At 31.2% G+C, this 23,176-nt stretch overlaps 1 protein-coding gene across 5 annotated transcripts in view; it reads left to right on the top strand.

The window, feature by feature from the left end:
• LOC145284930 (ATP-dependent chromatin remodeler CHD8-like) overlaps nt 1-23,176 on the top strand; it is a 181,019-nt gene that overhangs the window by 53,925 nt on the left and 103,918 nt on the right. For all 5 annotated transcript variants that reach the window (XM_080134026.1, XM_080134025.1, XM_080134028.1 and 2 more), the window contains 11 exons: nt 174-279; nt 3,559-3,678; nt 8,692-8,769; nt 9,990-10,042; nt 12,040-12,151; nt 12,653-12,865; nt 15,258-15,379; nt 16,492-16,680; nt 17,790-17,841; nt 18,800-18,979; nt 21,436-21,597. In XM_080134026.1, coding sequence (XP_079990152.1) covers nt 174-279; nt 3,559-3,678; nt 8,692-8,769; nt 9,990-10,042; nt 12,040-12,151; nt 12,653-12,865; nt 15,258-15,379; nt 16,492-16,680; nt 17,790-17,841; nt 18,800-18,979; nt 21,436-21,597 — 1,387 coding nt within the window. The remainder of the gene's footprint in view (nt 1-173; nt 280-3,558; nt 3,679-8,691; nt 8,770-9,989; nt 10,043-12,039; nt 12,152-12,652; nt 12,866-15,257; nt 15,380-16,491; nt 16,681-17,789; nt 17,842-18,799; nt 18,980-21,435; nt 21,598-23,176) is intronic.

Raw genomic sequence — 23,176 nt, 5'->3', positions numbered from 1 at the left:
AGATAAAGAAGAAAAGGAGATTACATATAATATTAATAAAAAATTGAGATCACACCAAAGATATGAAAAACCAAATTTATATTGCAAGTTGTTTTATAACAAAGTTGTTTTAATATGAACATTGTGATAATGAATTAGTCAAATGTATTTAATGTATTTTATTTCTTATTTAGGAAACCTGCTATAGTCAAACGACCCAAGAAACGAGGTGGTGAATCAGATATTTCAGATTTAGAAATGTCGCCTCCTGGAGTTGCTGTCGATGATGATTCAATCCAAGTAAGTTTTGAAAAAAAATGCTGTACTCCTTTATGATTGTACTTGATACGATAACTAAAAAAACAAACAATTATATATTATTTTTTAATGGTCCAAATTTTGGTATAAATCTTTTCATAGCAATAAACTCGTGGAATCTGCATACATTTCCATAAAAATTTGTGGTAAAGTTTTTTTTTTTTTTTTTTTCCCCCAAGAATCTTTATTTATTACATGTGTTGTCATCTTGCTTCAGTATCAAACTACAATGTTCAATATTTTCACATTTGTCTGTTTCACGAGCCTTATTTTCAATGTTTTGTTGTTGCACGAATGACTCTGATTGGATAAAGCTGGCCAATGCACAATAGTTTTGAGCAAGGTTGTATGGGATCGCTAATCAATTGCAAATGCAGTCAAAAACTGATCACCCGTGATCCTGCAAGTTCAACCAAGTCCTTCTTGCTGGTTATTATTCAGGTCCTTGGCTCTCGACCGATATGCTTGCACATGACGAGAGGTAGTCAGGATTACATCTCAAATTAACTCTCCCTCTAGGTAATGGGCTGCATACCCAAACCAGCTAACAAAACAGACAAAAGAGATTGTAGATTAATATATGAGCAAAAAACAGCAAAATTGTAATTACAAGCTTTTTAAATCCTGAGATACATAGACTTTGTATGACCAGTAGAGCTAGTGTGTATTATTTACATTCATTTTTTCATTATATAATTGAACTCTAAAATAAATGAATAAATTTTTATATAAAATGTGCATGTATATAGCTTCTTTTTTACTTTTTTTTTTTTAAATTTTTTAGATTTTTTAAAGTTTAACATTTTTTTAAAATATTTTTATAAATTAAAAAAAATTTCCTTAGTATTTAATTTTCTCATATATTATTTTGTATACTCTTTCTCTATTACTCCCATCATATCGCTCCCTATAAAATAATTTTTTCCAATTCTAATCTCCAAAAGTTTTCCTTTTCTAATTTGAATGTTTTCAAAGCCGATGTCTTTTTACCTTTACTTTTATATAATACCGGCTTTTTCTCCTTTTCTGATGAGAAGCATTTAGCTTCGAAAAGCTGTGGCTGAAAGAGGTTTCTCCCTTATTCCTCTTTCTGTAAACCTTATTGACTTGATGATAATATAGTAAAGTTTCTATGTAATTTTACGTTTTATCTTAACTTTTTTCTCTCTCTCATATATATATATATATATATATATATATATATATATATATATAGTAATGTGATTGATAATTTAAAAATCAAATTATAATTAAATAAAAAATCCGTTTCATAAGAAGGAACAACAACAAAATCAATTTGTACGATCGTTTCGGAAAACAGTGTTTTTATTGTGGTAGACATCAAGTTACGGACAATAATTATTACATATAGTTTTTTAACAAACAAGGTTTCCTCATCAGCAAATATTGGGAAGGGTTTTTATTAAATGTAAAAGACATCATAAATAAGCCTAGCATTAAAAGTAAGGCAGATGTATCTTTTAATTTTTCGCCTTTTGAAATTAGGAACTATGGTTAAAGTACTCATATAGATGCTTGCTATAGCTTTTCAGCTTATGAAAAAACAGCAAAATTGTAATTACAAGCTTTTTAAATCCTGAGATACATAGAATTTTCATAAGCTGAAAAGCTAAAGCAAGCATCTATATGAGTACTTTAACCATAGTTCCTGATTTCAAAAGGCGAAAAATTAAGATACATCTGCCTTACTTTTAATGTTAGGTTTATTTATGGTGTATTTTACATTTAATAAAAACCCTTCCCAATATTTGCTGATGAGGAAACCTTATTTGTTAAAAACACTATATGTAATAATTATTGTCCGTAACTTGATGTCTACCACAATAAAAACACTGTTTTCTGAAACGATCGTACAAATAATTGATTTTGTTGTTGTTCCTTCTTATGAAACGGATTTTTAATTTAATTATAATTTGATTTTTAAATTATCAATCACATTACTAAATATTAAATTAGCTCTAGGATATTTACCTATCGAGCTTATATATCTAAATTACAACGAGCACTTTTCTTTCCCTGTATTTTAATTAAACTAGTAATTTTACTATTACATTAAAATACACTCTGCTCTTTAGACTATTGTTCTAATCTCCTTTAAATATATATATATATATATGTGCGTGTGTTTTATCACTGGAGAAAAACCATCAGAGGAAGTTGTAAGGTTTTTGAAGAGTAACGTGTTTTAAGAAAGCAGGACGAAAATATAATGCCAGAGAAATTACAACATGGAATGAAGTGCACTGTATGTGGCAGATACGTTTTGTCAAAATCTGGTTTTGTAAATCATCTGAAATCACACAATCAAAGTCACAATTAGACATCAGTCTAATGAGGAGGCTTTTACAACACATCCGGCAAAGCTATCATATGTGTGGTCTAAGCTGCAAATCTAAAAGTAGCCTGACACAACATTCAAGGAGTCACAATATTATCATGCGAACATCTTTACAAGGAGAAAAGTTTTATGTTGCATATGTGTACTTTCCTGTAGGACTAAAGCTGGATTAAAAAGTCACCTACATGCACACAGCCACTCAACATTGAACTGAAGAGATGGTAAACTTCTGTCAAGAAGTAATAATCGTATGTGTGTGTATATATATATATATCTATATATATATATATATTTATATATGAAAGGAGTTTGTGTTTGAAGGTTATGACCATACAGTCTTGTAGAAAAACACTGTTTGGTTCGGGGAAAGGTAGGTAAAAGGAATAATGAAAACCGTAAAAGAGTTCAATAATTTTCGATCTATATAAATATTTATATTTACTAACTTAATGTGTCTGTGAATATTTTATCTTTCAATATTGTCATTATTTCATTTACTTACCTTGTTCTTCTACACGACTGTATTATCATAGCTCCTTCATACACGTGTGTCTAGACTTTAACCAGCTGACTCAACATGCTTTACACAAGCTCAGATTTATTTCCTACATAACACTCCAGCTCCTATTTATGGAAATAATTTAATTTTATTGCATTATTAAAATGAAACTAAGTTTCATCTGATGTAAAAAATTTGAATATCATCTCCATAAACTTGGTAGTCCACTTGGAGTCTGCATTCTTTTATGCGCTTAAGGATCATTGTAATTTTGTAGTCTGGCTCTTAAATCTTGATTATTTTATTTTTTACCATGTTTTTTTTTTTTTTTAATCTAGTAACGTTTATCAAAATTTAATATTAAAAAAGTTTCATTAAAAATATGAATCTGATCCTTTTGTAGAAACGCCGATCTGCCCGGAACACGAAACGGAAAAAATACTGTGATGATGTTGATATCAACTTTTCAGACGATAATCAAGAAATTGATGTCGAAGGTTTTGATGCCCCAATTTATAAAATGGTAAGTTGGATCTCTGCTTGTTGTTTTTCTTTTTTGTTTTCTTTTTAATCCTTATTTATAAAAATATTTATATTTTTAAATATTATAATCATATTGCAATGGTTTTATATTAAAATTCAGAAAAATACCTTTAAAAATTTTGTATTTTATTTAAATAATTTAAACTTTTTTAGGAAAGTAGAAAGTGAATCTTTGTAACTCTCGCTTATTTTGTCCTTTGGTCCTCATATTCTGTGAACGATGTTTCTGACAAAAAGGGAAGAATTGCTGTTTTCTGAGTCAGAAATTCATCTTACATATATTGGCTGGATTTTGATCTTGAATTTTTTTTTTTTTTTTTTTTTTTTTTTTAAGCTCCATACACCAAATGGCTTCATGCCTTGTCTGGATCGATTTCCATAAACAAATGTCCATCATTGAATGATGAAACTAAATGATAATTCACTCTGCGACTGGCTCTTCATAATATATAAACTTTTATGCAAAACGTTATGCATATTGATATACTCTCCTGCAGATTTGCTCATGTCGACATTACGAGCATGTGCATTCACATAATGCAATTAACACATGCTCAACCAACATTCTTTGCAAAGCTTGTTGCAACATTCTTTACAGCTTTGGAAACAAGAGCAATATGTCCATCCCTCTACGATGCTGATAAGCACAAAATCTGTTGCTTTTCATAAAAATGCCATATTTGTGGTGAAGTTGCTGGGGGGAAAGACAAGTGGGCGCAAGTTCTTTCTCAACTGACGAACAAACAGTTTTTATAGATATGTGCTTATATGCATCTAAGAAAAATGATAAAATGAAAATTACTATTTCAAACATTTCCCTAACAGTGCTATATCATTGGCGTGCATTGATCATGTCTGATATTGGTACTGTGCCTTGAAGGAAGAGGTTTGTGGCAGGTTGTGTAGTTGTTATTTGCGTCAAACTTCTGCTGCCATGACTGACCAAGTTTATCTCCTCCCCTCTTGAGGTCACTGGTGACCTGGTGCTTCCATAGGTCGTGCTAACAGTACCAACATGCCGAAATGTAAATGTAATGCAAACAAACAACTTATTGCACAACTACCTCACCGAAGGCATACATATCCCCCACTCCTTCTCCCAAACCTCAAACAACGAAATATTGCCACTTGAGTGTAAGGGCTACTATGGTAGGGTGAAAGTTATATGGGGACATCCTAGGTAAGGGAGTTGAGAGAAAGACGGATGAATAAAGACCTGGCCAGAGATAGACTAGTTTGAAAGTCAATTTTTTGTTAACATATAAAACAGGCATTAAGCCAAATGATGTAATCTGCAAAAATGAAGAAAGAAAAAAGAAAATGACCAACCCCTTACATTCCACTGGCAATATTTCCGGGTTTTTTTTTTTTTTTTTGTGTTTGTGTGTGTGGGGGGGGGTACGTCTAACAGAGAGGCCAAAAAATACTATCTGAAACTTGAGCATGACAGGTGGGAAGACAAACAGTCAATTTCTTTTCCTCTTGTTGGATTAAGTCTTAAACAATTAGTGCCAGGCTGACCTTTTTTTCTCTCTCTATCTCGGTAGATCAGATCATCATCATTTTATATGCTGACATTTGTTAGGCTTTAAGAAATTGACTTCCAAACTAATCTATCGTTGGCCAGGTCTTTATTCATCTCTCTTTCTCTCAAGTCGATTTTCATCGCGTCCTTTCATGTTTTCATTGGACTTCTCCTGTAAACTGAACTTTCTACCTCAACTGTTCTACATCGACTGACCCAAGAACTCGCATTAATATTCTTTCAACACAGCCATACCATCAAAGTCTCCTGTTCTGCATACATCTTCCTATACTGTCCGGATTTAATGTTTCTCTGAAGTAATCAAATCTAAGCCAGTCTTTAATTCTCTCATCATACATATCATTATACATAATGCATATCATTATATATAATGCATATCATTATACATAATGCATATCATTATACATAATGCATATCATTATACATAATGCATATCATTATACATAATGCATATCATTATACACAATGCATATCATTATACATAATGCATATCATTATACACAATGCATATCATTATACATAATGCATATCATTATACATAATGCATATCATTATACACAATGCATATCATTATACACAATGCATATCATTATACATAATGCATATCATTATACATAATGCATATCATTATACATAATGCATATCATTATACACAATGCATATCATTATACATAATGCATATCATTATACACAATGCATATCATTATACATAATGCATATCATTATACACAATACATATCATTATACACAATGCATATCATTATACATAATGCATATCATTATACATAATGCATATCATTATACATAATGCATATCATTATACATAATGCATATCATTATACATAATGCATATCATTATACATAATGCATATCATTATACATAATGCATATCATTATACATAATCCATATCATTATACATAATCCATATCATTATACATAATGCATATCATTATACATAATGCATATCATTATACATAATCCATATCATTATACATAATGCATATCATTATACATAATGCATATCATTATACACAATGCATATCATTATACACAATGCATATCATTATACATAATGCATATCATTATACATAATGCATATCATTATACATAATGCATATCATTATACATAATGCATATCATTATACACAATCCATATCATTATACATAATCCATATCATTATACATAATGCATATCATTATACATAATGCATATCATTATACATAATGCATATCATTATACATAATGCATATCATTATACATAATGCATATCATTATACATAATGCATATCATTATACACAATCCATATCATTATACACAATGCATATCATTATACATAATGCATATCATTATACATAATGCATATCATTATACATAATGCATATCATTATACATAATGCATATCATTATACATAATGCATATCATTATACATAATGCATATCATTATACATAATGCATATCATTATACATAATGCATATCATTATACATAATGCATATCATTATACATAATGCATATCATTATACATAATGCATATCATTATACATAATGCATATCATTATACATAATGCATATCATTATACATAATGCATATCATTATACATAATGCATATCATTATACATAATGCATATCATTATACATAATGCATATCATTATACACAATGCATATCATTATACATAATGCATATCATTATACATAATGCATATCATTATACATAATGCATATCATTATACATAATGCATATCATTATACACAATGCATATCATTATACACAATGCATATCATTATACACAATCCATATCATTATACACAATGCATATCATTATACACAATGCATATCATTATACACAATGCATATCATTATACACAATGCATATCATTATACACAATGCATATCATTATACACAATGCATATCATTATACATAATCCATATCATTATACATAATGCATATCATTATACATAATGCATATCATTATACATAATGCATATCATTATACATAATGCATATCATTATACATAATGCATATCATTATACATAATGCATATCATTATACATAATGCATATCATTATACATAATGCATATCATTATACACAATGCATATCATTATACATAATGCATATCATTATACATTATGCATATCATTTCTCTTCATGCAAATCAACAAGAATAAGATGTTAATTTATTTATTGCGGACTATTATTCTCATCTTTCTTAGTTGTTGTTTTATGACGTTTCGACCGACTATTTCTCTGGCCTTCGTCAGGTGGTAACCGCGATGGATAGGAACTCTGAATCTCCTGACTGCATTCTCGGCAATTACTGCCATCCGTAGTTGTTGTCAGGATGGCAGTAATTGCTGAGAATGCAGTTAGGAGATTCGGAGTTCCTATCTGCCTCGGTTACCACTTGACAAAGGCCAGAGGAATAGTTGATCGAAAAGTCGTGAGACAACAACTAAGAAAGATGAGGATAATAGTTTGTAGGGATTTCTCAGCGTTCTCATCAGTTGATCATTTATCTGATGGTGGAACATCCCATGGGAAGATGGGTTAGGGTTAATATTAGTCTCCTTAAATCGTTTGTAAAGGAGCCATTCTTGTTGAAATTTGCTTGTATTATTTGCTACTAGAACCAATCTTGATTTTAGCATTGAACATGTCCATCATTCATGAAAAGAGTCTGTGACACCTGCGCATTGAAAAAGTTGTTCTATCATTATGAAACATAAACTTTTGGGAAGATATCAAGTGGTTGGGAAGGTTCCTACCAGCAGTGTCTGTGGTGAATCTTGCAAATACCCTAGAGAGTGTTTATTCATGACTGAAATATTGCAGAGAGGTTTTAACGAAAACAAAAAAACATAGTATTGATTAATAATGAAATAGTTGGGTCATGTGATTTGTCTAGTGTCGGTCAACCTAGCAAAGCAGCCGTTGTATAGGGATCTATCAGCTGGGTTTCTTCCACTGTAATTTCATGATATGAATCTTTTGAGTTTGACCATCTTGAAATAAAAGATTACCTTCTGAAATTTTTTAAAGAGGTTAAACAAAACCATTAGTCTTAGAATTTGTATTGTCTTCTGTTTTTTTTATGTTAAATCTGAAAATCAGTTAAGCCTTTTCTTTTCTCTTATTTTTCACTTTATTTTCTGTTATATGTATATATTTTTTACTTTATTTTCTGTTATATGTATATATTTTTCACTTTATTTTCTGTTATATGTATATATTTTTTACTTTATTTTCTGTTATATGTATATATTTTTTACTTTATTTTCTGTTATATGTATATATTTTTTACTTTATTTTCTGTTATATGTATATATTTTTCACTTTATTTTCTGTTATATGTACATATTTTTCACTTTATTTTCTGTTATATGTATATATTTTTCACTTTATTTTCTGTTATATGTATATATTTTTTACTTTATTTTAGCCGGATGCACCACCTGGGGAAGAAATTTTGATTGTAGAAAAAATCCTGGGCTCCAGAATGGAATCCATACCCGTTCCTGTAAATATTAACTTGTTGAATATTTTTTTCTAATAATTAAAAGCATAATTACTGATTGCATGTGGGAATCTGTAGAAGTGGTGTTGGGACAGTGGTTAGCAATGCAGACTCTCAAATTAGCATGCTGTTGCATTTGTTCTGTCAAGGCTAGTGCATCATTTTCAGTAGTACCCTTAGGCAAATATATAAATTAATCTGTCCTAGATTTAAAAAAAAAAAAACAAAGTATCTTTTGTGTTGCCTAACATTAAAAATAAGTATAATTCACGAAGCTTAATAATTAAACATTTGTGTATTTGATGAAGATCATCTGTCAAATTCTTATTTAACATTGCACACATGTTATGAAGAAAAATTCAAAGTCCAAGGGGAAGCAGCTTATTAAAATATTTACATTTGCTGTTAATGCTGTTTATCTGGGAGGGTTTTCCTTCAGCACCAAAGTCAACAGGATATATGCCATTATTAAAATGGCTTTCTTTCCTGTTGACTGGAGCCTGCTGCTGGTTCTACATGTTTCTAGAAGGTTCATTCATCTCCTGCTTTGACTTCCCCCTTGGAGAAGTGGGTTAGTTTATTGCTAATCGTCTGAGGTGCCCCTACCAGAGAATGCAAATGAGACTGCTTTGCATTTTTTTTTTTCTTTTTTTTTTTTTGTAGGCCAGAGTGCTCTTCTAGGGTGCTGACTCTAGAGTCTCTTGTGTCACATCCCTCCACTATGGGAGGGAGATAAATGGGGTGGTTTGGGAATGCATATGAATTTTATCCTAAAAATAATATAAATAATTTAGTATTTTATTGCCTTTAAAAAAACTGTTATTGTTTCAGTTATATTTGTCAACGGTATCAACTGTTTGAATAATATATGCTTATAAATAATTTAGTATTTTATTGCTTTTGAAAACTGATATTGTTTCAGTTATATTTGTCGGCTATATCAAACTGTTTGAATGTAAAAATCTGAAAAAATGAATCATTATTTAAAAGATTGCAAATTAGATTTTACATTACAAAAATATAAATAAAAGAAGAGAAAACTTTTTTTCAAAGACAAATTCAAATGTTTAGTATTAAACAAAAAATAACTTCATCTCTTAAATAAGTGTTACTACTGTGTAAATATTCAAAAGGGAAACTAATTTACTCTCTGTAAATATAATTTATTCTCTTTAATATTTAACATTGAAATGTGATAATAACTCTTAACTTTTTATTTTCAGGATTCCAAGGAAACAACCCTTGAAGAACAATTTTATGTTAAATATAAAAATTTGTAAGTTTTTAAACTTTAAATTTTACACGTTTTCTTCTGTGAATATTTCAAATCTTTTTGATTTTTACAAGGGATGATTGTCATTGACTATTAACATTTTGTTGATAATTTCCAATGTTCAGAGCTTCAGTCTTCTTTGAAATTAGTGAAAAATGTTTTTGTTTTTTTTTTGTAAATGTTTATAATGCCTTTAGCTTTCAGCAGATTGTTATGAAACTTGACAGTATAACAGGAAAAACATTGTTCTAACGATGCAAGTTTCAACTCTCTTGTAAATAGTTTTGTAGCCTTGCAGGCTCGTAATAATCAACACAAAGCTGTATAGTTAACAAAAAGTGCATTTGCAAAAGTATGTTACAGAAATACACATCATGATTCTGGAGCCATAACTGCCACAAATTGCTAACCTGTTATATTTCGATTCATAACAGAATCTTCATCAGGAAAATGCAGGCTTTTTTTTTTCTTTTTCTTTGTACATACCATGGCGGTGGTAAGGCTTGGCACGTCTTTCTTTCAGATATTTATTGAATGAGATTTTGCACTTGTTTGGCGTTAAACCACTTAATTCTAAATTGTGTATTCCATATCAACAGTGCTTCCTATGAACAGTGGACTTTCTATTACTTAACATTGACCAGCATCTTCTATTCTACCAGATATTTAAAGCCTTATACTTCACCAACATCTGAAGGAGGATGTGCCAAGCTTTAGTTACCACTGCCATGGCACGCAAAAAGAGGGAAAAATCAATTAAAAAAAAAAAAATAAACCTGCATCTTCCTGATAAAGATTTTGTTATGAATGGAAATATCAAATTTAATAAATAAATTTGTTTATTTATTGAAAGAGATTCTGCACTAGTTCAACTTCAAACGGTTAAATTGTTTAATTTTGTATTCCATATCAACAGTATATATATATATATATATATTACAAAGACAAACTAGCAGTTTCATTGATCTGTGGCTGATATAAAATCAATACAGCTCATCAGCGTGGTTGGAAAATTAACAAACAGAAAAACACTGGTTAATGACCGGTGCCTTTGCTTGGAGTTTCTGGTGTCAAAATAGTCTTGAGTAAACAATGTTAAGACTCTGCTTACATAAAGAAGAAAGGGAGCGTTGGCAGGAAGGGTAATGTAGGGCGTGCGCGCATATGTATATTTAGCAGGGAATGGTTTGGGTATGGAAAAACCCTCCGAAAACGTGAAGGCCCTGTTAAAAACCAACACAAAACCACATATATAAAGATGCAACAATTAAGTAAAGGTAGATAAATAAATAATATTATAAAATTATATAATAATTTTATTAATAAAAATCAGTAATAAATAATACTTAAGGATTATGAAGGGGTAAAATTCGCGATCAAGCACGTTATTTGATTTCTTTTCATCGCTTCCTGGCATGCTATATATATATATATATATATATATATATATATATATATACAAGGAAATACATTTTATTTTTTTTTCTCCAACTCTTATTCACCCCCAAACAAAGAACAGTGTCACTTGGATGAAAGGGCTGCTATTTCTATTTGGGAACATATCTACATGGATACTATGTAGGGAGTTAAGTAGCAAGATGGTGTTTGTTCACATTACATTTAAATTTCTGCATGTCAGGGAAGCAGGAGACCAGATGGGAATTCCAAAGTCTAGCAATTTGAGGGAAGAAACTATTAGAGTAAAAAATAAAAGCCCACCCCCACCCCCACCCCAAGAGTGAAGGGGTGGGATTTTGCTGCTTGTCAGATTAATCAGGGTTATTTACATTGAGGAGGCACAAGTGTAATGAGTTCATCAGATCACATTCCATTAAAATACTTGTAAAACAGGCACAGAAATGTGACATGGTAACGAGAATTAGTATAGAGTGGAGAATTAACATTGGAGTTTAATGTAAAAATATGCATTGATAAGACTTTTAAAGCTGTGTTTATTGATTTGATGCTTTTTTTAATAATTCATTTTTGTTCCCCTTTAGATCTTATCTTCATTGTGAATGGAAGTCTGTTAATAATTTGTCATCAGATTTAAGAATACACGGCAAGGTGAAACGTTTCAAAGTAAAATATGCATTAAATCAGTATCTCAATGTAAGTATTTTTCAATTTGGATAAACAAATCATTTTTTTATCTTCTTTTTTTTTTTTTTTTTTTATTTGTACCAGAATGAAAATGTCATATTCCAAAAATCATGTAAATTGATAAAGTAGTTTTTTTTTTTATATATTGAAAATAATTTTTTTATAATTTTTAATGGTTAATAGTAATTTATACGCATTACATGGCTGATTTTTAAATCTATATTTTTGTCTCAGTAGTTTGAATTGAATTGTCTATTTATTAAATATGGTAGACAGACACGCCATCTTAGCTTCTTCATATAATTTGATTTTCTTAGTAAAAGAAAATAAATACTTGATCAATTTATAGAATATGATTAATTTTTCGGAATATGACATGTTCTGTGATGGGTACAATCAAGATTTTTCTGTATTTTTTTTATTTTAATTAAGTTGAATTATGACTATTTTGTCATGATTTGTCTTTTAAAATTTTCTTTTTAATGTTTAATTTTTTTTTTTTTTTGCCAGCCTGATGATGGTCTCTTATTTAACCCTGCCTACATCGAGGTGGACAGGGTTCTCGATGTGGCTGTTGATACTGATGGCAATATTACCCATTATTTTGTGAAATGGTGTTCGTTACCATACGAAGATAGCACCTGGGAACTTCCAAGTGACGTTTCTGATGAAAAAATTGCAGAGTTTGAGAGATTTAAAACTCTACCAACTGAAACAGCAAAGGTAGGCACAACATGTTTCCTTTTTATGAGGATAATTATTCATTGAGGATTTCATATAAACTCTTGTCCCAAGCAATAAAGTAATGTTCGATGATAAAAAAAATACCCAAGAATGCAAGTGGCTAATATGATTTCACTGATAGCTTTTTATTTATTTGTTTGTACATTTTTAAGTTTTTTTTGTTTTGTTGTTGTTTTTTTTTTTACCCCAAACAAGGCATATTGCCATTTTGTTGTAGGGGGCTACTATCAGAGACATAGGCATCAGGGGTACTGTGTAGGGAGTTGGGCAGCAAGATGTCGGTTCACGTTGCACTTGAACTTCTGCATGTCAGTACAGTTGGGGAAGCAGGGACCCGGCAGGGAATTCCAAAGTCTAGCTGTCCTGAGGAAGAAACTACTGGAGTAGAAGGCTCTCGTCGATGGACAGTTAGATAACAGTTTAGGACCTATCAGATTGGCGACTCTCTTTTGAACCTTGTCTAGGAGCGAGAGACTAGTGGTAGATGCACCAGCCCAAATATGACAACAATACTCCATACATGGGCGAATGGTGGCCTTATAGAGGTATAGGATACTTTCAGGCGTTAGTATCTTTCTAGCACGGTAGAGAGAACTTACCTTCTTCGCAGTGGTCCTGGCGATACTCTCAATGTAATTGTTCCAACTCATGTTTCCTGAGAGCGTTAGGCTGAGGAGTTTAAAGGATGTACTTTCAGATAAAGAGTCATTGGCAATTGCTGTTGGTGGTAGAGAAGGTTTCTTGTAATTATTGACGTTTAAGTTAGACAAATCGTATTATGTTCTTAAATTAAAACTGAATGTTCATGTTAGTTTTGATTAGACAATTTTAAAATGTCTCATATTGACAGTTGTCTGGGCTGGATTAAGTAATTTTTGAAACCACTAAGTATATTATTATATTTGTCAATAACATGGTACAACAATAACAAATAAAAATTGTCTAGTTAGAAACAGTTTGATTTATCAGCTTGAATGCTATTCGAGCTGACAGATCAAACTTATTGATAAAACTGTTTTTAGCCATGTGAAATGAAACAAAAGCATCAGACACCAATTCTATTTTAATATTTGAACGGATGGAATATTATTGATGAGGTGCCTTCAATAAGTTTCCAGACTTCTTTTCGTATAGACACTTTTATTGATAGTACACACGTGAAACTCTAGTCCCCTTCGAAGTAATCTCGTACGGTTACAATGTACTTGTTGTACCTTTCCAACAACTTAAGAAAGTCCTCTTGTGTGAACGTGTCAGTAACCCTCATCACAGCTTCTTTCATCTCCTCAATTGTCTCATAATCACAGCTTCTAAAGTTTTCCTTGAGCTTAGGGAATAACCAAATGTCACAGGGAGCAAGGTCTGGACTATAGGGAGGGTGAGAAACTGTTTTGATGCCCGTGACAACGTCTTTCTTTCTGATCTTCTCTGAGGACCCTTGGGATAAACTTTGTGCAAATCTTCTGATCTTCAGTTCCCCACGAATAATTATATGTACAGTTCCCACATTGACATCAAACTGTGCACTTATTATCTTTAGAGACACACAACAGTCCTTATCCATGAAATTTTTATTTGGTCAATCAACTCTGGTATTCTGATTTTCTTACCCTCATTGCCCTCATCTCTTATCAGCCCTCACAAACTCCCTGCGTTCCTCGAATCTCTTATGCTACTCAAAAACTGATGCTCGATTCATGCTTCACTCCTGAGGTCCCTATGATAGTCTAAAAGCAGTCTGAAGCATTCCATATATTTCTGATGCATTTTTTCCTGGTTTAAAACAATTTTATTGCATATCGTTCTTCTAAAGTGTCCTCACATCCAGATTGCATTTTGAAATTCACTAACTGTAAGTCACTTTAGTAGGGTGTAATCCAATTCCTGCTGTAGCTGTTCATTTGAACCTGAAATCATAAAAATTGATCAGTCATCTCAAGATGTATATCAATAACATACAGAATGTTCAAGAGTCTACAACAAGTTTAAATGCCTGCACAAAAAAGTAGATCTTATAGTCATGTTTATTTGGGTCTATGATATACATATCTGGCACAGTTTCTTGCTGCAATTAAATTATCATTTTAGCTAACCCTTTCTTCCATTTTTTATGATTTAATTCTACATTTAGTTATATTTATTTTCTTGTTCCTATGTTCAGCTCTTTCGACCCCTGCTGCTGCCAGACAGTTTTGTCCTTGACATTTTCTAATGGAACTGAACAAAAAATAATTTTTATTCAAAACTAACATCCCTCCCCTCTCATGTAACAGATTATAGATTTACTTTTGTAGATATTTTTTTTATATATCTTAGGACTCTTCAAAGCAAGAGACAATTTGTAATAATATTGTTCTGTTTCTTCTACAAGGATCGTCCTGAGCCATCGGAATGGAAGAAATTGGAGGAATCTCGAATATATAAGAATAACAATGTTCTTCGAGAATATCAGTTAGAAGGATTGAACTGGTTGACGTTTAGTTGGCACAACGGGTATGTATTTCCAATTGTTGGTATTTTATTCTTACTCTAATCCTGTTTATCTGGTATATAACATAAGTTTTTTTAATTATTTTTTTTCATGAGTATGTAATTTAAATTATTTATTTTATTCTTACCCTCTTACCTGTTTATCTGGCACATAGTTTTTTTTTTTTTTAATTAAAGTCATTTTTTTATATAATTTTGTTTAATTAATGTCTTTTTAAGAATAAGAAGATAGTTAAAACTAACTACTAATGGATTTGAAAAGTGAAACTGTGAATGTTGTTCTGGCTTTTATATGTCAAAAGTAGATTTTTTTTAAAGATGTGCATAAATAATTTCATGATTTGTCTCTCCAACATCATTATTGTTCGTTTTACATGCTAACGTTGATTCAGCGGTTTTTAGAAATTCATTTCTAAACTAATCTGTCTCTGGCCAGGTCTTCATTTATCCCCTTTTATCTTAAATCTATCATATTTTCTTTGAGTTTCCCCTGCCAACTGACCTCACTTCTGCAACTGTTCTACATTTACTAACTTAAGTGTTCTTCTCATTCATTCTTTCAATATGGCCAAAGAAATTTCCTGTTTTGCAAATATCTTCCTATCCTCTCCAGATTAAATCTTCCTCTAATCTAAGTATCAGATCTAAGCCTGTCTTTATAACTTGCATTACACATCCATCGGGTCATTTTCGTATCATTTCTCTTGATGCAACACATGTCCTCAACCCTTAATTTCATTTCCATACATCATTACACATTATACAAATGCCTGATAGACTCTTCTCTTGGTCAGCAATGGTAACACTCTGCTGGTTAGTAATGGCATAAATTCTCAACTTTTAACTCTTGCAATCACACTAGCATCAGCTCCTATTCATGCTTATTAAAAAATATTCTGTGTAATGTAAATTAGTTATTATCCCCCTTCCCCTCATATCCAAGCAGTGGGCTCTGATGGATTTGATTAGTGGATATTATTTGACGTTGTTCATTTTCTTTCCTCTCATTTCATTTTTTTATTTGAAGCAATTCTACCATTTTTCACTGATTGTATTATGATCATCGTTATTGAATGATAACTCTTGAATTTTTGTTTTTCCTTTTCTTTTTTTAGGCGTAATTGTATTCTTGCTGATGAAATGGGATTAGGTAAAACAATCCAGAGTATTACATTCTTGAATGAAATGAAAATCTATGGCATTCGTGGGCCTTTTCTAGTGATTGCCCCGCTATCAACTGTTTGCAATTGGCAAAGGGAATTTGAAAACTGGACCGATATGAATGCCATTATTTATCATGGAGGGTAAGAACACTTCTCCTTTTTTTTTTAGTCATTTCTTTTGCTCTCTCTCTCTCTCTCTCTCTCTCTCTCTCTCTTCCCCCCCCCATCTCAATCTTAAATCAATATGCTATGATGGTACAGTAAGCTTACTGTTTCTATCTGGCATTGTCCTGAAGTTATTTTACTTTCATATTTTTTTCTTTTTCTTGCATACAGAGCTTTGTATTAAAAAAAAAACACTTATCACAACAATACAGAGAGGAATAATTGTTGTGTGTGTGTTAGATGATGGCTGCCCACAATAGATAGCAATAACAAAAAAAAAAAAATATCTCCTGCAATGGGTCATATTTAAAAGAAAATTTCACTTGTTGCATTGCTCCGCATTTTTCTCTTTAAAAGCTTTCTGAATTTTCTAATGAGTCCGCGGAGGAAATATCCAGTATTTACATACAAATATTGCCTCCTCATGAATGAAACAAATCTGTAAATGTGCCAAAGTTTTAATGGGGGGGGGGTAGGATGAATAAAATCATGGACTTTGGAATCTAGTAAAAGTGTTTTTTATTTATATATGATATGATTACATTTTAACATCTGTATACATAAAGAATAGAAAATATATGCAAAAGTATACATTTTACATGCATGTGTGTATATTTTATTCTTACCAGATTATATTGTTATGCATTTTTTTCTCCTTAAGCAAAGAATTTCTAATTTTTTCTGAAGAGTACATGCATGAAAAAAAAAAAAAACTGTATTGACACCAAAATTTTAACGTACTGGAGGAGCTGTTTTGCATAAATATTTGGATCTTGGAATGTGACTATACTGTTATTCTTTTTATTTATATATATATATATATATATATATATATATATATATATATATATATTGCCTAACATAATCCTTCTACCCTAATTCATATTTCATACAAGCAAGTTATAAACTGTCTTTAATGGTTTTTCTATATATTTATTTTTTTTATCGTTTTCTGTATTACAGAATGTTTTTATTTCTTGTGTCTATTGCATTCATGAATTTCATTGTTGCTTATTTCTGTCATTTAATATTATTTTTTTTAAATCATTGCAAGATAATCATAACGTTTTCCTTTTCGTTACAAGGAATGACAGTCGGCATATTCTACGGGAAACAGAATTTTATTTTCGTGATGAAGTAAGTTTTTTTTTTGTTTTTAATTAAAATTTTTTAATTTATTTTCCAGCTGTCTTGATATTTTAAAATCTGATTGAGATAATTTCATTTTCTTAAAATAAAACAACGCAAGTTGAACTCTGCGTATGTATTTGCATACTGTTCGTAGCATAGAAAAGACCCCCAAACATTGTCTATTTTTAAGTCATCTGTTCGTGTCTGCTCCTAGATTATCTTCTCAGCCTGATCCACTCTCGCCTAATGCTGATTCTAATCTCGTTCAGGAACCCCGAGCTGCAAACTGAAAACTAACTCTAAATATATCAACTTCAGGATTGGAAATCTTATGTTCGGTCTTTTGTCTTGGTCATCGCCACATCTGATTAATAGAAACTACTTCTGAGATTCTTATTACTCACTCTCAGCTGAGTACTCATCTCTTATTGATATTCATTCTACTACTGCCTTCTTTGTACAACTTGGTGGATCATTCATTTCTAACCATTGGGATGGCTTCTTTTTTTTTTTTTTTTTTTTTTACATTCGACAACTTTTGTTTGTGTTTATGAATCATTTCCTAACACTCCTGAGGGAGGGGATCCATAGTATCAAATAGCAATTAAACTCCAGAAGATTGTTAGAATACTTCAATTGAGAAATCTATCACAAATATCACCAATATATTGGACATGTCTGGAGAGAAGAGGAAATACAGCATGACCAAAAATAATGTTTCCAATGCCGCATGGCCGTATTTGGAGTTCCATGAAACGAGAAAAACATCTCACTTCAAGACTGGAATGAGTTTACTGAGCTGATTCAGAGGTAGACTAACTTACCTTCGTAATGACAAAAACATTGTTCTAGGAAAGATATCAATGTGGACAAGACAATAGTCCAAAGAAAAATTGTTTACGTTTTTTTTTTTTTTTTTATTTTAACTTGATATATTTTAATTTTTTTAATTTTGTTGCTCTAGAAAAATGAAATAATCAAAGGCCTGTACAAATTCAATGCTTTGATTACAACGTTTGAAATGATCATCTCTGATTTTGATATATTAAGCAACATTGAATGGCGATGTGTGGCTATTGATGAAGCGCATCGTTTGAAAAACAGACATTGCCGCCTGATTGAACATTTAAAGAAATTTGATGTGGTGAGTACAGCTGTCCTTGACGTTTTTTTTTTTTTTTTTTTTTTTTTTTTTTTTTTTTTTTTGTGAACAATTTTTGATTGCATTGTCGTGTATCCGAGAAAATCTAGTAAACCTGATATGATCTTTATTTTTTTTTTTAATCAGAGCATAATTCTTTTTCTGTAATATGTATCATTTTTTTAAATTTTTATTTAAAAAAAAAAATGGTTATTAAATTCAAAGACTTAATTTTAAAGATGCTTATTGGAGAGTTCTGAGGGCTTGTAACATCTCTGAACAACCGAGAGAACCTTTTGGTTGAAAGAGTAATATTTGTTCTGATGCTACACTTAGACGACTTTGTCCTCCATTAATAAAGGAGAAATCCTTTTAGACTTTAGCAATGTTTATTTTTGTTCCAATTTAGAGTGCCCTTTTTGGGGAGGCGGATGTTCCATATATTAAAAATCGACCTTGTATCTAATTTTGCTCTCATGAAGAGGCTAGTAAATAGGAACTGAGAGATTCAGGTAGATAATCCTGTTGCCTGATACATTGTTTGGGAATTCTATGGGGTAGGAGGTCTTAAGGTCATACTGCAGCAGTCTTTGCAACCCAAACGTTCAGTTGCAATTAAAATGGAACTTATCAGCCGGTATAATCACAACAGACAATGCCAGTGGTCTGTCAGTTTCAAATCACGTTATTTATAACTTAAGATTGTGATGCAAATAATAGAATATTAAATTTCCGAAGCTGACATATATATCTGACTTTAAAACAGGAGAATTAGCACTTCAAAAATGGGCATTTTTATTAAGATGGTTTCTGTTGATGTATCGATGAAATGTAAATTTGTTCATTCTTTTTATCTGTTTACTTATGTGATTGATATATTGTAACCCTGGCCTTAGGAGTAGAGGGGTGGGGGTTTTAATTGGCAATGCTGCGACAGAAAAATACTCCTTTCTTTCAAATGAAATCACAGCTCCTGTTGAATCAATTTACAATGATGCTTGTTTTTAAACAGACCAACTGACTGCCAATGCAGAAAAGCAAACATTAAAATTTTAAACTAATGATATATTTGCTGCTTACATGTACTGGGATGGGTATTCTACTAGTTTGTGTGTGTGTGTATGTATATATATAATATATATATATATATATATATATATATATATATAATTTAAATAAGAAATCTACATAAGTTTATAAACAATAAAAATAAGCAGTAACCATTACGTTATGAATAATGCGCCGGACTGTGGTATACATGACTGGGGGTTCGATTCCTAGAGACAGTCCAGCTATGCTGAAGAGAGGTAGGAACATCGAAACATGCGTGTCCGTAGATTACTGTTTTAAAAATAATAAAAATATATATATGGCATAATCACGTTGATACTGGTTCTCATCAGATCACCAAAGTTAAGCAATGTTGAGCCTGGCTAATACCCGCTGGGTGACTATGCGCAGACACCCTGACAGTGGGTATCCATAATCTGTCAAGACTGAAGCAAGCTACCATATATAAATATAACTTAAGAATAGATGATGAAAATAAAATTGAATAAAAATATTTATTAGTCCATCAAATTCAAACCAGGAATTATAATGGAAATCCTTAGTCCATGGATTTTCAAAGATATACACTTTTCACGTCAAAGGATAAACCTTGGTAAAAAAAAAAAAAATTCATCACTGGTTAGCATAAATTTGAAAATATATAATACAAACAAATATGAGAAACTTTTTATGAAAAGTAAAAGACATTTTTAACATAATGAACAAGTTAAAATCAGTACATCGTTTAGCCAGCCAATCAAATTAATTTCTGAAACAGTAATACATGAAGCCAAAGGAAGAATCTGGAAGCATAAAAACTTTGTTATAATTTAAAAATCAAATAATTAATGGAGCTGTAATATTCAATGAAGAACAAGCTATCCCAAATGTGAATAGATTATTGTAATATATATTCAGTTGGTTTATCTTTGTCGTATATTATAAATTTAAAATTATCTCCCTTTGTGTCCACTATTATTGTCATCCATATTGTCTTTTTCCAAAATTATTACATTATATTTACTAATTCGAGTGTATGATTTTTTACTAAAAGATTGTTTTATTTAAAAATAAGTTTGTAAGTAAATATAAATAATTTTCATGCTTAAACTAGTGATTTACCAAATTTAGTGTCTGGAACAATTTGTATCACATTTTATTGTTTCAAATTGGGAATTTTTCAGTTGATCGGGAAAATTTGTAAATTCTTGAATATTATGTATAAGAACCTTGTTTTTTGTTTAAATTTTAATCTAATATTCAATTCTAATGTTTTTATGAAATTGGTAGCCATCTTAAAAGATAATCTAAAATTTATATTCATTCCAACAGTTTTTTTCTGTAAAATACATATATTTTAACAAATGAGTTTTTAAAAATGTTCATTTATTTTTCCTTCTGTTTTTTAGGAACATATATTCTTGCTGACCGGAACGCCATTACAGAATAATATTGAAGAACTCTTCAGTCTTTTGAATTTCTTGAATCCCCGCAAATTTGATTCTTTTACAGTCTTTATGAAAGATTTTGGAGATTTAAAAACTGAGGAGCAAGTTGATCAACTAAAATCGGTAAGAGATTGCACATCAGTATTGGTTACGATTTCGATTTGTTATTTGATTTTGCTCTCTTGATGCTTTTACAGTGATTCCTTTTCTCATCCACCCTTTGTGGGCTTGTCCGCCATTGAATTTTGTTTATAAGGATATCTTAATTGAATACGAGTTCACAAACTCCATGCATAAAATAATAACAATCGTGATTTTGAAGTTTATGAAATAAAATTTCAAGAGAGAAAAGTCAATAGAAAACATTGGCTCAAAAAAAAAAAAAGAAGATTAATTAAATGTACAAGGTGGAACGATAAAATTGTGCCCCCCCCCCCCCCCTCCAAAAAAAAACACTATAGTTTTATTTTAAAACTTTTATTGAAAATATCAATTCAGGTAACTTGAGTATGAGCTGACATCTATTCATTGTAGCCGCCTTCAGTCTTAATCACTGTCTCGATACATATCTGAGCCATTAGCACCGGTGGGAGTTGGTGGATGCTCAGCGGATGGCAGGGATCAGGCTGGCTTTGGTGTTGCAGAAGGTCATGTTGGTGATCTTCTTGACATATGACTAAACAAAGTAGTCCAGCGAGTTTAGGTTGGGGGAGCGGGGGCAGTGAGAAGGGTACAAAGTCGTAGCACTCCTTCTGAAACCATGCCTGGGTCTCTTTGGACATGGGCTGATGCCAAGTCTTGCTGCCACATGCAGGGTCTGCTAGTAGCCACCTGATTGCACGAGGGGATCATCACACTCTTCAGCACATTCAGGTACACTTTGGTGTTGACTTTCAAGTTGTGAGGTGGCATGATGTGGCCTTCACTTGAAACTATACCAAAGACTATAACCGTGGCCAGAAACTTTTTCATCACCCTGCACATGTCCCTGTTAACCAGATTTGTATTTTGAGGGTACTGGCAATGGTCCTGTTGTTGGATCGGTAGAGAGCATGAGTTGTACAGTGGCGCATCTCCGATCTTGCTCGTTGAACATTGTGTCGCTTTCAACATGATAGAAAGCTCCTATTGCTCTTGGATTTGTACACAACTGCCCAACTAGTACATGGTCTGCAACAAAAAAAGAAAACAGTTTTCATTAAATGGAAATGGAATCATGTTGTCTTTTCTAGGGCAACAATTTTCTTGTTTCACCCTGTAATTGTATGAAATTGTTTTCATAAGGTTTGGTATGAAATATAAGAGTGAAAAAAGTAAAAGAAACTTTGGTGCTTGTCCAGAATTCTCCTTTCTGAAAAACAAATAAATAAAAAATTTTATGATGTATATATCATGGCAGAAAGAAAATATTGTACACCAAAATCACATAAATCGATCTAGTAGTTCTATTTTTAAATAGAAAATCAAATTTTATGGCTAAATTATGTACGACGATTTTGTGACGCCATTTTGAAAATGAATTGAAGGAACAAGGAGATAATTCCAAGTAATTCAAACTTGCAAGATTTTAGAAAGCCATTTTTAATATGCGGAGGAGAAATTGGAAAAATTCAAATTTGCTTTAGAATGATTTTCTTTATAAAAATAAAACTATCAATTTGCGTAATATTTGGTGCACAATATTTTTGTTTCATCCCGGGTA

Source organism: Euprymna scolopes, chromosome 9 (genome assembly GCF_053919585.1).
Source record: "Euprymna scolopes isolate OS-2025 chromosome 9, ASM5391958v1, whole genome shotgun sequence".
NCBI lineage: Eukaryota > Metazoa > Mollusca > Cephalopoda > Sepiida > Sepiolidae > Euprymna > Euprymna scolopes.
The sequence above is the reverse complement of the archived record's forward strand: the minus strand, read 5'-3'. Positions and strand labels throughout refer to the sequence as shown.